This window comes from Gymnodraco acuticeps, unplaced genomic scaffold (genome assembly GCF_902827175.1).
Source record: "Gymnodraco acuticeps unplaced genomic scaffold, fGymAcu1.1, whole genome shotgun sequence".
NCBI classification, from domain to species: Eukaryota; Metazoa; Chordata; class Actinopteri; order Perciformes; family Bathydraconidae; genus Gymnodraco; species Gymnodraco acuticeps.
In genome coordinates, this window is record NW_022991293.1 from 1,980 (window position 1) to 21,070 (window position 19,091).

Below are 19,091 nucleotides of genomic sequence, written 5' to 3' on the forward strand. Positions count from 1 at the left end.
TGTTCTATAGGGTTCTGTGCTCTATAGGTTTCTGTGTTCTATAGGGTTATGTGTTCTATAGGTTATGTGTTCTATAGGGTTCTGTGTTCTATAGGGTTCTGTGTTCTATAGGGTTCTGTGTTCTATAGGGTGCTGTGTTCTATAGGGTTCTGTGTTCTATAGGTTTCTGTGCTCTATAGGGTTATGTGTTCTATAGGGTCTGTGTTCTATAGGGTCTGTGTTCTATAGGGTCTGTGTTCTATAGGGTCTGTATTCTATAGGGTCTGTGTTCTATAGGGTTCTGTGTTCTATAGGGTTCTGTGCTCTATAGGTTTCTGTGTTCTATAGGGTTATGTGTTCTATAGGGTTCTGTGTTCTATAGGTTTATGTGTTCTATAGGGTTCTGTGTTCTATAGGGTTCTGTGTTCTATAGGGTTCTGTGTTCTATAGGGTTCTGTGTTCTATAGGTTTCTGTGTTCTATAGGGTGCTAGGGTATATGTGTGCTGTATAAATAAACTTGCGTTGCCTTGCCTTGCCACAAGCCACAAAAATAAATGTTCCTGAAGTGCTTCTTTTTAAATAATGACCTGGTTCCTCCTCCTCCTCCTACCTGTGTCAGGTAGCTGCGCTGCGTACTCCTGAGGGAGGGTCAGCAGGGCGTAGTCCTGCAGCGCAGACAACCACAGGCGGCTCAGCGTACACAGATCTGATTGGACCAACTTCAGGAGGCCCGCCCCTCCAGACTCTGAGCCTGAGCTGTCATTGGCCAGAGAGGAGGAGACTGAGAGGTCAGCCGTCCTATCAGAGCTCTCCTCCTGTCTGCTCCTCTGAACCGCCACAATGTAAACCTGAGAGACACAAGACAATCAGATAATATCAAAGTCAAATAAGGACCCCCTTGAAAACAAAATGGTTCATCTCAAAGGGTTAATCCTAAATAAATACATTTCAGTAAAATACTCCAAGAATATACAATATATACATATATATTTTAATTGCAGCTCTAAATGAAATAAGTTACTCTTAGATGTATTGTTGTCTCTTTTATTTAGTAATAAAGACACATTTCCTTGTAATGTTTTATTTTATTTAAGCTTTCCACAAATTTACAATCCTGTACCTTCAATATAATCTGCTGTGTTTATATTTTAAAATCTTCATGAATATAACTGTATAATATTTAATACTAATGGAAATAGGCTTTGAAACAACAATATACTGTATTTAAATATATATTTGGGCCAAATACAAATATTTCTTCGTGAAAAACTTTCAAAGTTTTCATTGCAAAAAATTAAAATGTAAATAATCAAAAACGATATAACACACCTCGGCCCAGGCCTTCAGGACAGCCAGTGTTTCCATGGTGACGGTGGCCTCGTTGTACAGCTGGCTGGACGGGTCCCTCCCCGCCTGGACTTTAGCCAATGAGGAGGCAAGGAGCTGGTGGACGCGCCGCAGGTCGCGCAGGTCACTGACCACACCGCTCGCTATCCAGGCGCTGCACACCTGAGAGGGGTCAAAGGTCACAGCAGGTTACACAACATGGTGTTTGATGAAGTCTCTGACAGCTGTAACCTGGCAGCACCACAAGTAAACATTTAGATTTATTAAAATGATTTGTGATGATTGGTCACCTGGCAGGCCTTGGCGGTGATGTCAGGAGGAGCGTCAGCAGAGAAGGCTGGTCTGAGAGCAGCTCCAACCTGCACATAAAATACATGAACAATTATAACCATTAATCAGTGTATCACACAGCCATCCAAATAGAGCATTTATTTCCTTTTTTTTTCAAGTTTAATAGGATAACAACAATTCTGCAAAAAGTAATCCAAATATTAAATCAGTAGTGAAAATAATAACAGTATGTTTTGAAGATTAAAACAGAACAATAGCTGTGAGAATAACTCCTCCAGGTTATCAGAATACACATTTCCCTCCACTGCAACTTCTCTGTATTCTGTTTTTCTTTAAGACCTTGTTTTTTTTTTATATAACCCTTGTGCGTCACTTCAAAGAAAGACAGAAACTTAACAGCCAATAATGTTTTTTTGTGCTGAAAATTAGGAATGTAGCATGTTTGGTTTTCTTTTGGCTACACTCTGATCTAGCTTCCAACAAAATACAATTGGATACCAAATGCATTGTCACAGCAAATATGATAACACAATGGAAATGTTAAAGCCAAAACACCCCTTGTGATGCACAGTTGGATCAGTCCTTACGTTGGCCTGGTACTGCTCCAGGATCACATGACCGGGGAACTCTGGTTCAGGGATGGCAGAGAAGCGTCTGATGATAACGAGCAGGGTCTGAAGACCTGCCAGTCTCAGCTGGTCGCTGTGATCCGTCGCCGCCATGAAGGCCATGCGGACCAGGTCAGCCAGGTGGAGCACCAGGAAGTCTGAGGGGGGGGGGGGGGGGGGAGGTGAGGGTTAGGGTTAGGGAGGTCTGCAACTTAAAGGTTTCCTATCATGCTATTTTTAGGGCACATATTATGGTTCTCAGATATAAAAAACATGTCTATGATGTGTTTTGCTCAAAATACAAACAGATGATGCATTTTAGACATCCCTCATATCCCTCTATTCCAGCCCTGTGAGAGGCTGCGTCTCACTTCAGTTATTTCTCATTTCCTCGCTCCTCGGTCTCGGTATCACCAGAAGTTGATTTGTCTGCGCCATCTTGAGTAGCGTCCCAGCGGCCTTATTTGTGCCGGAGGAGCGAGGATCGAGGAGTTATAACGGAGGAGCGATAATCGAGGAACCACCAGACCATCCTTCGATGAAATCCTCAGCCACTCGCCCCGCCCCCTTATTGTGTATCGCTCACTGATTGGACGATGCAGTGCATGCACTGATCTGATGCTTCTTGACATGAGAGCAGTTTCCCAGCGGAGTGAAGAAAACACATGAACCTCACGAGAGTCACTCCTCAGTTTATTCTGTGTTTTGTTTCAATTCATGTTTCATTTAGTGACAAATATGTGATATATCTGAACAACTAAGTGGTCAAAAATCATTTTATTCATTTATTGGAAACATTTTCATGATCGCTTTTTTCGTTTATACATTCTAAGAATGGCGTTTATCTTTTTTGAGAATTACTTCTTATTTTATTTTATTTATTGGGGTCTACAACAGATGATACTAATGTTTGTGTCAGTAAATGTGTGCTAACAGAGGCGGGGGTGTGTGTGGAAATAACGGGGACAGAGCTGCTGTCAGACGATCAGCTGTGCAGCGTCATCACAAACGGACGTCGCTTCACGTGACGCTCCGGAGGAAACGACGTCCCATTGCTCCTAAAACTCATTTCCCTGCTTCTCGTGGTTTCCTTGCGTCCCTCCATGCTTCCCTGGTGGGAGGGACTAAACGCAGGGAAACGACGCAAGGAATCCATTTAACCGACCTGAGACGCAGCCCCAGAAGGGCCGATTCTGGGTCCTTAGCTTTAAAAAAAAAGATTCTCAGCTAAATGCTGCCGTGATGAAACGCCATCATGTTCCAAACCACATCAAGGATTATTTCTGAAACAGTATGGAGCTCAAATGCTTTTTCTCTAGCGGGTTTACCACAAGGTGAGTTCCTTTCTTTATTTCACATACTCTCTCCAGTACAGGTTAGCTATGAGTGTTAGCGATGATTGCTAATGTAAACAAAGACCATATCACGTCCAAAACGTTGCGTATTGCGCAAACGTTTCTGATTGGGCCGTGGGTCCACATTTCAGATATTACGTCATATCGGACGCAAATCTGGATCAGCTCCGTTGTTCCCCCGTTTTTAGAGATTTGGGTACGGAGGAAAAGAGAGAGGGTTTTATTTCCTGACACTTTGTGATTCTCCTGACACACCAGGGACACATGTTTATGTATAAGAGACATCAAAAAGTGCATTTTGAACGGTAGGACACCTTTAACATTCTGCACTCTCTTACCTGTGCTCTCCTGCAGGCGGCGCTCCTGAGCCAGAGCCATGTCGAAGTGCGCCGGGTCAGAAGTCTCACACTGAGCGATGATGCGACACACACACTCCATGGCGAAGCGGCGCGTGGCCCAGCGCAGCGCGGTGAACGGGCCGCTGGACTCAGAGCGAGCTTTGAAGGCCGAGGAGTCGTCGTCTCGAGCGGCGTCCGCCTCCTCCTCCTCCTCCTGACGCAACTCCACCGGAGCCCGACAGTCTGAGAGAGATTACAGAAAGGTTCATCCCTGACAGTGGAAACTACAGGTCCACTAACGAGCTTGTATTAGCATTTTAGGATCTTCATTACCTTCATAAATATGAACTCAACCGTTCGCAACTTGGGTCACAAAGTTTATCGGCTGGTATTTATATTTTATAGATTTGTATTTTAATCCGTCTGTATAAATGTTAGTGTGATAGAGAATATGTAATGTTTCAATGTTTGATGATTGGGATTTATATTTATGATTTATATGTATTTAGAAACCACCTTCTGACATTACATTAAATGAATGTAATGATATTGATCTAAGGACAACAGAAAGTCAACACATCTTCACTTGCAGACTGAAAAACCACCTGTTTCCACTGCAGCCTGGCTTTTTTACTAAATATCTTCACAGTCGATTGCACTTTTTGTAAAGTGCTTCTGATGAAAGCGCCAGCCAAATAAAATGCAGGGTAATAAATAAAAACATCACCCTTTGCAGGCTGCTTCACGTCTAAGCTCACCAAATATTGTTTATTTCTATTAGCACAAGTACTGTTGGGTTGGGGGGATGGGGAGGGTAGGACTATCTCCGGCATAATTATTTGTTCACTAGACTTTGCTGCTGGTGTTTTTTTTTATTTTCTATACTTTTTGAATGTAATGCTACATGTTTTCACAACTCACTGCATTGTTGGACGCTTTCACACCGCAGTACTTTTCCCAGTATAGTTCCGAAAATGTGCGTTCACACCAACAAAATTCGGAACTAAAATTAGTTCATGAGAACCTTTCCAGCCCCTTTTCAGTCCCTGCTAGAGAGCAGGTACTTTCATGGGAGAAAAAGGTTCCCATTTCTGATTGGCTGGGCGGATTGCAAGCCACGCCCCGTAAAACTCCCAAAAAGTTTTGTGAAGACGCCAGTTTATTTGCTCGCATTAGCATTATTAGCATTAGCATTAGCCCAGCGTACCAACGGAGAGAGACTAACTTATGGCAACACAAAAGAAAACATGGGAGCGGTGGAGATGAGGAGGTGTCGGTGTTCTGGCGATTTACTCTGAAGGCTTCAGTAGAAGCTGCCCATCTGTGGGAATTCTGTGTTGAACAAGAAAATTCATAAAAAGATTTGGAAAACAAAGAACAAGTACTGCAACAATTGAACCCACCGGTGGTTGCAGAGAGGACGTCCTTGCACAGTTTGAGCCAGTGTCCCAGCTTCCCGCTGGTGGCGCTGGAGGACATCATGTGGACCAGCGTCTCCTGGATGTCCCGCCTCAGACCGGGATCAGACTCTCGGTCCAGCAGAGTGAACAGAGCTCCTTCCAGACCCACCTCCTTTATGGTGACGTCTGCAGAGAGAGGGGGGGTGTTAGGTGTCAGTGTAGGGAGAAATAATTGTCTTGATGTTCTGAATGATGGGAAAGAAATATGTGTAATAAACTGTGAATGCAACATGAAATACAATAAAGATAAATCACTGTGTTTCGGACTGAATGTGCCGCAAATATGTTATTCATAAAAAGGGAAAAAAATAAGTTTATGATTAAACGGAATAGGCGGAACTAACGCTATTTGTCATTCTAGTCGGACCCATTCGAGCGTAAAAACTATAAGTATCTGAAATAAATATGTGTACTGAAACAAATACCAATAACTGTATTGCATTGTTTTCTTATGCGCAATTACTTCATACTGTCTTTGTCTTTTTGGTCCTGCATTTATTGTGCCCCCCTCAGAAAATAACTGGCCCCAGCCTGGCCCCCCCAGTCAAATTGGTCTAGAACCGCCACTGCTTGGATGTGCTTTTCATAATAAGAACGTAATGGAATTGTTGTGAATTCTGAATGTGGAAAACTAGATGTTAATGAAGAAGTAATGTAACTTTTTCTGGAAACATCATATAGGAAACACATTGTAATGCCAGGAACAGTATTATTAAACGTATTCAAACATGCCTGGATGTTTAAACTGACATGATAATATAATATAATGAATGTATTAAGCTTTAGCTGCTGACCCAGCTGTGTGTTGTCTCGTCTGGGCAGCTCTTTGACCAGCGTCACAGCGTGTTCAGAAACCTCCAGCGCCTCCCGCTGCACCAGCTGCCGCAGACACGCAACCACGGCCCGGCGCAGACACAGGTACGAGCTGCACAGGTGGGCCTGACACACACACACACACACACAGTTAACACAGAATTGAGTTAACACTGCTTCTCTGTTATCACAGCAGGTGTAAGGTGTATCAGGCATGCAGCTACACACAATGTTTCCTCCAGTTTCAGAAATTAAACTTTTCAAACATTTTCATATTTGAATTACTAAATAATTAATTGACTACATTTCCTCAAAACATCTGTTAAAATAGTGATAATTATTAGCTACGAGTTCCCTAATCTAGAAAAACACAGATTGATTACATTCGATGTAAGATTAGATATACTTTTTGGATATCAAACCAAGAAGATGTTGGATATTCTTTCCTTGACGAAACAATTAGTGTTTTATCCAAATAGTATTTTTATTATAATTATTATTATTATCTAAAAGAATAGATTGCTAACTGCTGGTTAATGAGTTATGTTAAGGATCCTTTATCATTGAATAAATTCACAGGATGACTCTTAGTAATAATATTTAGATGAATTTGAGAGTTCTTTCTGGAGGAAACACTGAGTATTTTCACTGTAGGAGAAACAAACAGCCAGCAGGCAGGGGGTTAGTGCAGTGTTAAAGTAAACTGAAAAACACGTGCGGGTTATTAGGGTACCAACAGAAAAGATGATAAACCTGTGTGACGTGTTTCATGTTATGAACATGAAAGTGTTGATGGAGAAACAAGCTGAAAAGTAAAGTGAGACAAACAGCTTCAGGCCTTTCGAGAGAGAACCTACCAACAAAGAATAATCCAACAAGATCTCCTGCAAGACACAACACAGGGTCAAAGTACTCAAAATAAGCCCTTGATATTTGTTTGGTTACAGTGTTACTAACAGATCATTGAATTGATGTTAATTGCATTGTTTTTGGGTATTCTTTAGTTGATTCTGTGTCTAACATTTTATAAATAAATGTTTTTCACCACAACTAAGACTAAAGAGGTGTGAACAATTGGCTTAGTCAAAGCTCTTCCCCTTCCCCTTCAGACATTTGCTAAAAACAATATAACTCTATGCTGTAGGTGTATATCAGTGTAGTTCAGGTCTAGTTCAGGTGTAGTTCAGATGTAGTCAGGTGTATATCAGGTGTAGTCGGGTGTATATCAGGTGTAGTTCAGGTGTACTCAGGTGTATATCAGGTGTAGTCAGGTGTAGTTCAGATGTACTCAGGTGTATATCAGGTGTACTCAGGTGTATATCAGGTGTAGTCAGGTGTAGTTCAGATGTACTCAGGTGTATATCAGGTGTAGTTCAGATGTAGTCAGGTGTATATCAGGTGTACTCAGGTGTATATCAGGTGTAGTTCAGATGTAGTCAGGAGTATATCAGGTGTACTCAGGTGTATATCAGGTGTAGTTCAGGTGTACTCAGGTGTATATCAGGTGTAGTTCAGGTGTACTCAGGTGTATATCAGGTGTAGTTCAGGTGTAGTTCAGATGTAGTCAGGAGTATATCAGGTGTACTCAGGTGTATATCAGGTGTAGTCAGGTGTATATCAGGTGTACTCAGGTGTATATCAGGTGTAGTCAGGTGTAGTTCAGATGTAGTCAGGAGTATATCAGGTGTACTCAGGTGTATATCAGGTGTAGTCAGGAGTATATCAGGTGTATATCAGGTGTACTCAGGTGTATATCAGGTGTACTCAGGTGTAGTTCAGATGTAGTCAGGAGTATATCAGGTGTACTCAGGTGTATATCAGGTGTAGTCAGGTGTAGTTCAGATGTAGTCAGGAGTATATCAGGTGTACTCAGGTGTATATCAGGTGTAGTCAGGAGTATATCAGGTGTAGTCAGGTGTATATCAGGTGTACTCAGGTGTATATCAGGTGTACTCAGGTGTAGTTCAGATGTACTCAGGTGTATATCAGGTGTAGTCAGGAGTATATCAGGTGTAGTCAGGTGTATATCAGGTGTACTCAGGAGTATATCAGGTGTACTCAGGTGTATATCAGGTGTACTCAGGTGTATATCAGGTGTAATCAGGTGTACTCAGGTGTATATCAGGTGTACTCAGGAGTATATCAGGTGTACTCAGGTGTATATCAGGTGTACTCAGGTGTAGTTCAGATGTAGTCAGGAGTATATCAGGTGTACTCAGGTGTATATCAGGTGTAGTCAGGAGTATATCAGGTGTACTCAGGTGTATATCAGGTGTATATCAGGTGTAGTCAGGTGTCGTTCAGGTGTACTCAGGAGTATATCAGGTGTACTCAGGTGTATATCAGGTGTAGTTCAGGTGTACTCAGGTGTATATCAGGTGTAGTCAGGAGTATATCAGGTGTACTCAGGAGTATATCAGGTGTACTCAGGAGTATATCAGGTGTACTCAGGTGTATATCAGGTGTAGTTCAGGTGTACTCAGGTGTATATCAGGTGTACTCCGGTGTATATCAGGTGTAGTCAGGAGTATATCAGGTGTAGTCAGGTGTATATCAGGTGTACTCAGGTGTATATCAGGTGTACTCAGGTGTAGTTCAGATGTAGTCAGGAGTATATCAGGTGTACTCAGGTGTATATCAGGTGTAGTCAGGTGTAGTTCAGATGTAGTCAGGAGTATATCAGGTGTACTCAGGTGTATATCAGGTGTAGTCAGGAGTATATCAGGTGTACTCAGGTGTAGTTCAGATGTACTCAGGTGTATATCAGGTGTACTCAGGTGTATATCAGGTGTAGTCAGGTGTAGTTCAGATGTAGTCAGGAGTATATCAGGTGTACTCAGGTGTATATCAGGTGTAGTCAGGTGTAGTTCAGATGTAGTCAGGAGTATATCAGGTGTACTCAGGTGTATATCAGGTGTAGTCAGGAGTATATCAGGTGTAGTCAGGTGTATATCAGGTGTACTCAGGAGTATATCAGGTGTACTCAGGTGTATATCAGGTGTAGTCAGGAGTATATCAGGTGTACTCAGGTGTATATCAGGTGTACTCAGGTGTATATCAGGTGTACTCAGGTGTAGTTCAAATGTAGTCAGGAGTATATCAGGTGTACTCAGGTGTATATCAGGTGTAGTCAGGAGTATATCAGGTGTACTCAGGTGTATATCAGGTGTACTCAGGTGTATATCAGGTGTACTCAGGTGTATATCAGGTGTACTCAGGTGTAGTTCAAATGTAGTCAGGTGTATATCAGGTGTACTCAGGTGTATATCAGGTGTAGTCAGGAGTATATCAGGTGTACTCAGGTGTATATCAGGTGTATATCAGGTGTAGTCAGGTGTCGTTCAGGTGTACTCAGGAGTATATCAGGTGTACTCAGGTGTATATCAGGTGTAGTCAGGTGTAGTTCAGATGTAGTCAGGAGTATATCAGGTGTACTCAGGTGTACTCAGGTGTATATCAGGTGTACTCAGGTGTATATCAGGTGTACTCAGGTGTATATCAGATGTACTCAGGTGTATATCAGGTGTAGTCAGGAGTATATCAGGTGTAGTCAGGTGTATATCAGGTGTACTCAGGTGTACTCAGGTGTATATCAGGTGTACTCAGGTGTATATCAGGTGTAGTCAGGAGTATATCAGGTGTAGTCAGGTGTATATCAGGTGTACTCAGGTGTACTCAGGTGTATATCAGGTGTACTCAGGTGTACTCAGGTGTATATCAGGTGTAGTCAGGAGTATATCAGGTGTAGTCAGGTGTATATCAGGTGTACTCAGGTGTACTCAGGAGTATATCAGGTGTATATCAGGTGTAGTCAGGAGTATATCAGGTGTAGTCAGGAGTATATCAGGTGTACTCAGGTGTATATCAGGTGTACTCAGGTGTAGTTCAGATGTAGTCAGGAGTATATCAGGTGTACTCAGGTGTATATCAGGTGTAGTCAGGAGTATATCAGGTGTACTCAGGTGTATATCAGGTGTATATCAGGTGTACTCAGGTGTATATCAGGTGTATATCAGGTGTAGTCAGGTGTAGTTCAGGTGTACTCAGGAGTATATCAGGTGTACTCAGGTGTATATCAGGTGTACTCAGGTGTATATCAGGTGTAGTCAGGTGTAGTTCAGATGTAGTCAGGAGTATATCAGGTGTACTCAGGTGTATATCAGGTGTAGTCAGGAGTATATCAGGTGTAGTCAGGTGTATATCAGGTGTAGTCAGGTGTATATCAGGTGTAGTCAGGAGTATATCAGGTGTACTCAGGTGTATAGTATATCAGGTGTACTCAGGTGTATATCAGGTGTAGTCAGGTGTAGTTCAGATGTACTCAGGAGTATATCAGGTGTACTCAGGAGTATATCAGGTGTACTCAGGAGTATATCAGGTGTACTCAGGAGTATATCAGGTGTAGTTCAGATGTACTCAGGAGTATATCAGGTGTACTCAGGAGTATATCAGGTGTAGTTCAGATGTACTCAGGAGTATATCAGGTGTACTCAGGAGTATATCAGGTGTAGTTCAGATGTACTCAGGAGTATATCAGGTGTAGTTCAGATGTACTCAGGAGTATATCAGGTGTACTCAGGAGTATATCAGGTGTAGTTCAGATGTACTCAGGAGTATATCAGGTGTACTCAGGAGTATATCAGGTGTAGTTCAGATGTACTCAGGAGTATATCAGGTGTACTCAGGAGTATATCAGGTGTACTCAGGAGTATATCAGGTGTACTCAGGTGTATATCAGGTGTAGTCAGGTGTAGTTCAGATGTACTCAGGAGTATATCAGGTGTAGTCAGGTGTATATCAGGTGTAGTTCAGATGTACTCAGGAGTATATCAGATGTACTCAGGAGTATATCAGGTGTAGTCAGGTGTAGTTCAGATGTACTCAGGAGTATATCAGGTGTACTCAGGTGTATATCAGGTGTACTCAGGTGTATATCAGGTGTACTCAGGTGTATATCAGGTGTACTCAGGTGTATATCAGGTGTACTCAGGTGTATATCAGGTGTACTCAGGTGTAGTTCAGGTGTACTCACGCAGAGTGCAGGTACGAGGCTGGCCAGGTTGATGTGTGGAGGTGAGAACATGTGCAGCTGCTGCATACAGGAAATGGCTCTGGCCTGAACCAGAGAGTCCGGACTGTCCTGCATCACCCCGCAGCCAATCAGACAGCTGGAGCGCAGAGAGGACACTGCTGCACCCTCACCTGGCGGAGGAAACACACAGCATTCACACAAGGAGATTCAAGATTCCTACAGCTCCTTCACCTGACATAAAAACACAAACACACACCACTAGGGCTGCCTGATATTGCAATCGCGAAATGATTCACATTATTGAAGGGATTGATAATTCCGTAACCATAATTCTTCTTATCATTGAAAAGTTTATTAAATGATTATGCTGCTATAAGAGGATCTGCACCAAACACATACTGTAGGTGTTATTAAGTCTGGAGGCCTTGATATGTCTCCAGCTCCACAATACTTGATACAAAATATGTTATTTTAACACATATTTAGCCTTTAACAAATATTGTGCTTCCTGATATTTGAATCTGCACTTGATCATATTACACACACACACACACACACACACACACACACACACCACACACACACACACACACACACACACACACACACACACACACACACACACACACACACACACACACACACACACACACACACACACACACACACACACACACACACACACACACACACACACACACACACACACACACACACACACCACACACACACACACACACACACACACCACACACACACACACACACACACACACACACACACACACACACACACACACACACACACACACACCACTTGTGTCTCTGTTTATGTTCTTACCTTGCAGGTCGGGGCCCAGGCAGGTGATGAGGGCGTGTAGGCAGCGGCCCAGGCTGTGGTGCACCTCAGGGTGCGTGGGGGGGGCAGACAGCAGCAGCCGGAGCACAAGAGTGAAGGACGCCTCGGCATGGGCGCGGTACAAACCCCCGGAGAGATCCACCACCAGAGACATGCTGTGGAGAGACCAGGTCTGCAACACAGGGGGGAGAGTTTGGGTTTATTAGCACTTCTTTAATCAAATGTTTGAGGGTTAAGACTTGTTTTATGGTTCAAGGTTTACCTTCAGTTCAAGGAGTCTTTTGCGCTTTTGCACAGTTATGGTCAAAGACTCTTTCCACCTTGCTACCTTTCCTATTTTGAACGCAACCCTTTCTTTCATAGTTCTGACTTTTCTTTTGGACTTTTTTTCAGAATGTTGACTTTTTTTCAGAATTTTCACTTTTCTTTTATAGTTCTGACTTTTTCAGTTTTAGGGTTCAAGGTTTACTTGAAAAGGCCTTTTGCGCTTTTGCACAGTTATGGTCAAAGACTCTGGGTGTTCCTCAATGTCGAGGAAGGCTGCTCCAGAGCCACTATTTCAAGCATACTACGTCATCGAGTGCCGCCGAAGGACTGTTCCAATGTCCAGCATACTTGGAATTCTACCGAGCCCGGCGTACTTCGTAGCGAGACATTTCGAGGCTGCACATGTGTAGACTCCGCGGTCTCAAAATCCCCACAATGCTTTGCGCACGGACCAATTTCCCCAAATCTGTGGCGGAAAATATAAGGCGGGGCCTCTCATATGACGCACACCTGCACACTTGCTCGCCTGTTCCACTCTTCGTTTTCCGAATACCAGGAAATATTCTTGCCTCGCTTCTGAAGCAAGTGACTCGGAAGACATATGCTACCAAGCAAGCGTCCTCGACATTGAGAAACACAAAGTAAGAATCACCTCATCTGTGGATCTTTTTTGAAAAATGTAAGTAACAATGGACAAACAGACAGAGAAAGGACTGATGTGTGCGTACCTGGACCTCAGGTGAGGTGCTGTCCTGGCTCAGGGTGAACAGCACTCCCAGGCAGGTGGACAGGTGTTGAGCGGAGCTGATTCCTCCGGTGTAGCGGTGCAGCGCCCCCAGAGCCAGGGAGTAGCCACTGCGAGACGCTGCGTCCCGAGACGTCTTCAGCCTGGAGGTTCAGCACGGTTAGAGGCAGCAGTAAAGGTAGAAGAAGAATGGACTTCAGGATGCTAAAATATACCTGTTTCAAGTCTCTTTATGATGTATTTGGTGGATCAATAATAACTCAATATTTAATAACGATTAGTTACAAGGATTCAGCTCTTGAGATTTTTTTTTTTTACATTATTCATACTTTTTCATAATTTTGACTTTTCTTAAAATATTCTTGCTCTGAGAATTTAGACTATTTTCAGAAGTTAGATTTTTTTTCTCCATAATTTTGACTTTTTTTCATAGTTCATACTTTTTCAGAAGTTTGGACCTTCTTTCATCATTTTTATTTTTTTCATAATTTTGACTTTTCTCCAAAAATTCTGCCTTTTTTTCATAATTTTGACTTTTCTTAAAAAATGCTTGCTCTTGACAATTTAGACTATTTTCAGAATTTTGATTATTTTTCCAACATTTTGACTTTTTTTCATAGTTCATACTTTTTCAGAAGTTTAGACCTTCTTTCATAATTTTGACTTTTTTTTCATAATTATAATTTTTCTCAGAATTTTGACTTTTCTCCAAAAATTCTGACTTTTTTCTGAAGTTTTGACTTTCTCAGTATTTTTGGCTTTTTATCAGAAATGTGACTTTTTAGTATCCTTTCAGAATTTCGACTTTTGGGGTAAACGCAGACTAAAAGTCACTGTACGCTTAAAGAGGAAATCATTAATACTCCATTTCCACCTTTAAACACTGAAACAAGTCCAAAGGCTCCTCATGAGCCAAAGAAGTGCATTGACGGCCCGTCCACACGGCGGCGTGCGTTGAAGCTTCAACGCTTCTTCCCATTCACTTTGAATGGGGTGACGTCACGCTTTGCCGAACTGCATTGTGGTTCCGTCGCTTCGCTTTGCTCGCTTCAAAAGTTGAGCAAAGTTCAACTTTTCAAGCTTCGACGGAAGCGTCAGCCAATCAAATCATATGAGAGTAAAAGCTCTAGCCAATCAAACCGCGTGCTTGTGTGTCCGGGGCGGGAGATTCATGTGATTGGTTGTTGGTCGAGCTTCAGACACGCCCACCGGCAAGCTTCAACGCAGGCCGCCGTGTGGACGCTGCGTGAGAGACGTTTCCTGCCCAATAAAGACATCAAAGCATCATAACATGTTGAGACGCACTGATATATTTGGATCTCAAAGTTATTTAAAGCTTTTTGAACTATTTCTGGTTTGTTATGTAACAGTCTCTCTTTGTGAGGAATATTTTTGGAACATGACCTGAGTTTTTGCTGTTTCTACTTTAAGATCATAAAGACTGGAAATAGATTGCAATGATTTTGAAGACTTCTTGTTTCATGTAGTCTGTTCACAACAGCAGGAATCACGCTTCATTGTAATAGGAATATAAGAATACTTATTCAAATTAATTAAAACGTATTAACTTATTAAACGTATAAGTAAGTAAGGGAGCATTCGTCAAAGGTCCTCTCCTGCAGTGAGAGTCCACTCCAACACCGTCGGCAGCATCTTGAATATAAAGCAATGTATGAAGGTGTGTGTTAACGTACCTGTCGAAGCAGAGCAGGGACACGGACACGGTGAATCCGGGGTCTCCGACCACCTGAACCAGCCGAGCCAGACCCTCCGCAGCCAGACATCTGAGCAGGGGACTGACGCTCTCTAGCGCCCCCGAGAGGAGAGACAGAGCAGGGGAGCGAACCTCTTCTGGACCCAAAGAGCCACGGATACATCCCTGGTGCTGAGGAGGACGAGGAGGAGGACGAGGAGGAAGAGGAGGAAGAGGAGGACGAGGAGGAAGAGAATACAGGTAGGTTCCTTGAATCATGCTTTGTCAGAGGGTTGACTTTCAATGTTTGGTAGTAACAAAGACAAAAAACAAACAACTTTTTAAATGCTTGCTTTCTAAATGCGATTCACAAAGGAGCATCTCAATACTGATAGCTTTTGCGACACAGTGTTATGCACTTGCACTTGTGCATTACACTGCTAAATTCACGTCTTTGCATTAACACTTCATGTAATTGCTCTGCATTTGGTCTCCACACACCACAGGTCTTGGTGGGTGTGTTACCTTGAGCAGGCTGCAGAGGGCGGCACAAACGTGTGTCTGGACCGTCTGCTGCCGCTGACCCTTCAGCTGGTTCACTGTTTCCACAAACTGCTCCAATATCTTCACTCTGAGAAAGACAAATAATACATAAGCCACAAATGAGATAACAAAGAATAAATAAGTACAACATATAGGCCATATAAGGTGTAATACAATAAGGGTATAATACAATAAGGGTGCAGCAAACATAACAGGTATGGAGGGATGTGTGATGGGGTGTTGAATGACGGGTGGTTGCTGTAGTTAAATCAATAATAATCAGTGGTTTGAAGTGTCATTTAAGTAAATACTGCACATGTGATGGCAGCACATAGACTTGTTCATAGAGCTCAGCTTCGCTTATATTTTACATACATAAAGACATATGCTCATCCTATTAGTTTGCGTAGGTTTTCTGCAATTAAAACTCTCAGCACAAGTAGGTATAACATATTCAGCAATATTTGAGCAGTGTCTCAGTTTAAAATGTGCAAAGAGGAACAGCACAAGTGAACCGTGAGCCGTGAGTTCCCCACTAGTGTTAGTAACAGCATTACGGCAAAAAAATTAACCTTAGCCTTAGTTTCCAAAACTGAAACGCTGTATGAAATGTACACAATAATGTTCCTCCTTCTACTCCAGTTGGACTCAGATGTCGCATGTTCCTTGTTCATGTGATGCTTTGGTGTTTTTGTTTCTTTCCCATTAACTGTCAAGTGGGAACTACGTTTTTGTGTTTCTCTTATTTTCCTACGATACTGTTATGATTGGCTGTGAACAGTGGTGTAGAGGGGATGTTTTTACTGGGTGGACGCTATTTTAATTAGGTCATCCCAAACATTTGCACTCAGAAAACGGGCAGACAGGTCTACAGAAACTACCGGTATGCTTAGTCCTACTTTAGTTACTGCCTCTCTTACAACCTCAGATCCAGAGCCTGATACGGGTCCAGGTTCCTGCCGTGCGGACTGAGGCTGGAGAAAGGAGTATTTTTCATTATGGTCCTTGGTCTTGGAATGACCTTCAATCAAACCTAAAACTGAGGGCACTTGTCTCAATCGCATGTTTTAAGTTGAAGTTGTCTGAAGGTCCTTACCACCAGCTGCTCTTGTAGTAATAAGTAGTGCACCTTAATGTCCCAAATGTGCACAATGTAGTGACTGCTTTTCGTCTTTTGTTTACTCAGTTGTGTTCTCTGTATTTGATATGTCTGTGTTATGTGTAATAATGAGTAACGTTGCCAATCTCAATGTTTCTTATCTGGTTAAATAAAGGTTAAAAAATAAATGTAGTTACTGTACTGCAAAAAGTAGTATGGTTTCTCAAAACCATGAAAAAAAAAAAAATCATGCTTCAAAAAAGTGGGGGCTCCAAATAAGTGGGGGAACGGCGATCCCCCGCGTCCAACGACCAATATGAAGGACAGGCCATCTTTTTCTATTTGTTTTTTGGAGAAAGCGGCAGGCAATGTAAGATTATTTTCTTGTCCCTGCTCTTTTTCGGGTATGGTGTGTTTATAGAGACATGTAATTGTTATACATTAGGTTGTGCATAGTTACCATGAACGGAACAAATACAAATTAAATGAATGTACAGTAGGTTCCTTCTGATCAACATCAGCAGTGAGTATGGATATAGTTAAAGGGGACCTATCATGCAAAAGTCACTTGTTGATGTCTTGTATACATAAACATGTGTCCCCGGTGTGTCGGGGAACTCACGCAGCGTCAGAAAATAAAACCCTCTCTCTTTTCCTCCGTACCCAAATCTCTAAAAACGGGGAACAACGGAGCTGATCCAGATTTGCGTCCGATATGACGTAATATCTGAAATGTGGACCCACGGCCCAATCAGAAACGTCGCTATCAGAAACAATGCCCGACTGTTTTGGACGTAATATGGTCGGTGTTTACGTTAGCATCGCTAACACTCAGAGCTAACCTGTACTGGAGAGCATGTGTGTGAAGAAGCAGGAAGTAAAAAGGAACTCACCTTGTGGTATAACCGGCAAGAGAGAAAGCCTTTGAGCTCCAGACTGTTTCAGAGAGAATCCTTGATGATCCATGATATGGCGTTTCATCACGGCAGCATTTAGTTTAGACAGTAGCTGCCGGGTCCCGCATGAGCTCAGACCCCTCCTTTTATTAAAGCTTTATCCCCAAATCAGCACTTTTGAAACAGGAAGTGAAATAGAGGGATATGAGGCATGGCTGGAATGGGTGATCTGTTTGGTGTTTTGAGCAAAACACTTCATAGACATGTTTTTTATATATTTGTATATATCTGAGACCTATGCTATTGCCTACAAATAGCATGATAGGTGACCCAAGCTGTAGGACGCTCCTTCTGTTCTAGTTGACTTGTAGTTTTTGATCTCGAGCAGCTGAGAGGATGTGATTTACCTCTGAGCGGAGATGACGTGGGGGTAAAGCGCGCCGAAGAGACGAGCAGCTGCAGCGGTGAGAGCGACGGGTGGAGGAAGAGGAGCTGGAGTAGCATCACTTTTCTCACACAGGCTGAAGGCGTCGTTGTCCAGAGAGCCTCCTCCCACACTGCTGCCGTGGAGCTGGAAACACACACACAGATTCAAAGGTTGTATTGTCATATGCACAAAGCTACAGTGTAGGAATGGCAATGACATTTTTCTGACCTGAGCTCCTCCAACAATGCAACATATATTAGACCCTCCAGAAAAACGTGATTATGCGATCGCATAATTTACCGCATAATCAGCAAAATGGCGCAGATTTTTAAAAGGCCGCATATTTATCAAAAGGCCGCATAATCCCCGCATCTTTCCACACAAAGTTGAGAAAAAAAAGTTAACTCGTCTTGACGTGAAGTGATGATGATGATGATGCGACGTCATCAGCTCACGCATCACAGAAGGTAAACAACACCGTAGAGTGAACGTGTGGAGCTCACACGAGAGAGAAAACACCAAGATGAACAAATCTAATCCATCTCATTTACCGACGAACATTTCTGCTAAAGACCGGGCAAAGCAGTTCCCCGATGTCTCGCACGAAAGTGGGGGGAAACTATTCTGCACCCCGTGCAACTGTGTTGGAGCATAAGAGAACATCGACGGTGACGACCCACTTTGATTCATTCAAACATTCGAAAATTGCCGAAAGAAAGCTAAACAACTCACGTTCACCGAGGCATCGACCTCCAAAACCCTTTCGAGGGCTACAAGGAACGAAGGTGAGAAGCCTACAAGATTGAAGCTGGTCAGATAACGAACGAGTAAATGAAAACAGAACTGAGGCGGAGAAGTGTGTGTGTGTGTGTGTGTGTGTGTGTGTGTGTGTGTGTGTGTGTGTGTGTGTGTGTGTGTGTGTGAGAGAGTGTGATTAAAATAGCCCAATTGCTTTTACAATAAATAAACATTGTATGTGTTTAATTGAATAGTAAAGGGGTTTAACGTTAGTGGCAGGTTGTGTGTGAGAGAGAATAAATAAGACATCCCAATATTTAAAAATATATATTTAGCATATTTCGCAAATTTCCGCAATTTCACCGCATAAAATCACATAAAAACCCCGCATGTTTAATCGCATAATCAAGGATTTTAGCCCGCATTTTTCTGGAGGGTCTATATATATAGTCAAATACAAAAATACAAAATACAAAGTAGTGCAAAAAGTCTATATACATGTCAATAGAATATGATATGTACAAGAAGAGCATATGAAATTAAATAATGTAAATTAAGACAAAATTATATACGGTTTATTGTGGTGATAACTATTTAAAAA

The 19,091-nt window shown here is 42.4% G+C and overlaps 1 protein-coding gene across 1 annotated transcript; it reads right to left on the minus strand.

Annotated features, from left to right (window-relative positions):
- Positions 1–590: 590 nt before the first annotated feature.
- On the minus strand, positions 591–17,896 carry LOC117562229 (HEAT repeat-containing protein 5A-like; the record flags this gene model as incomplete). Its single annotated transcript, XM_034240080.1, has 14 exons — positions 591–828; positions 1,310–1,489; positions 1,618–1,686; positions 2,206–2,384; positions 3,920–4,162; positions 5,323–5,505; positions 6,174–6,318; positions 7,050–7,076; positions 11,225–11,394; positions 12,065–12,254; positions 13,078–13,237; positions 14,789–14,979; positions 15,313–15,418; positions 17,733–17,896. Coding segments are annotated over 14 exons (2,245 nt in total), but the record flags the coding sequence as incomplete, so codon positions are not given.
- Positions 17,897–19,091: the final 1,195 nt, after the last annotated feature.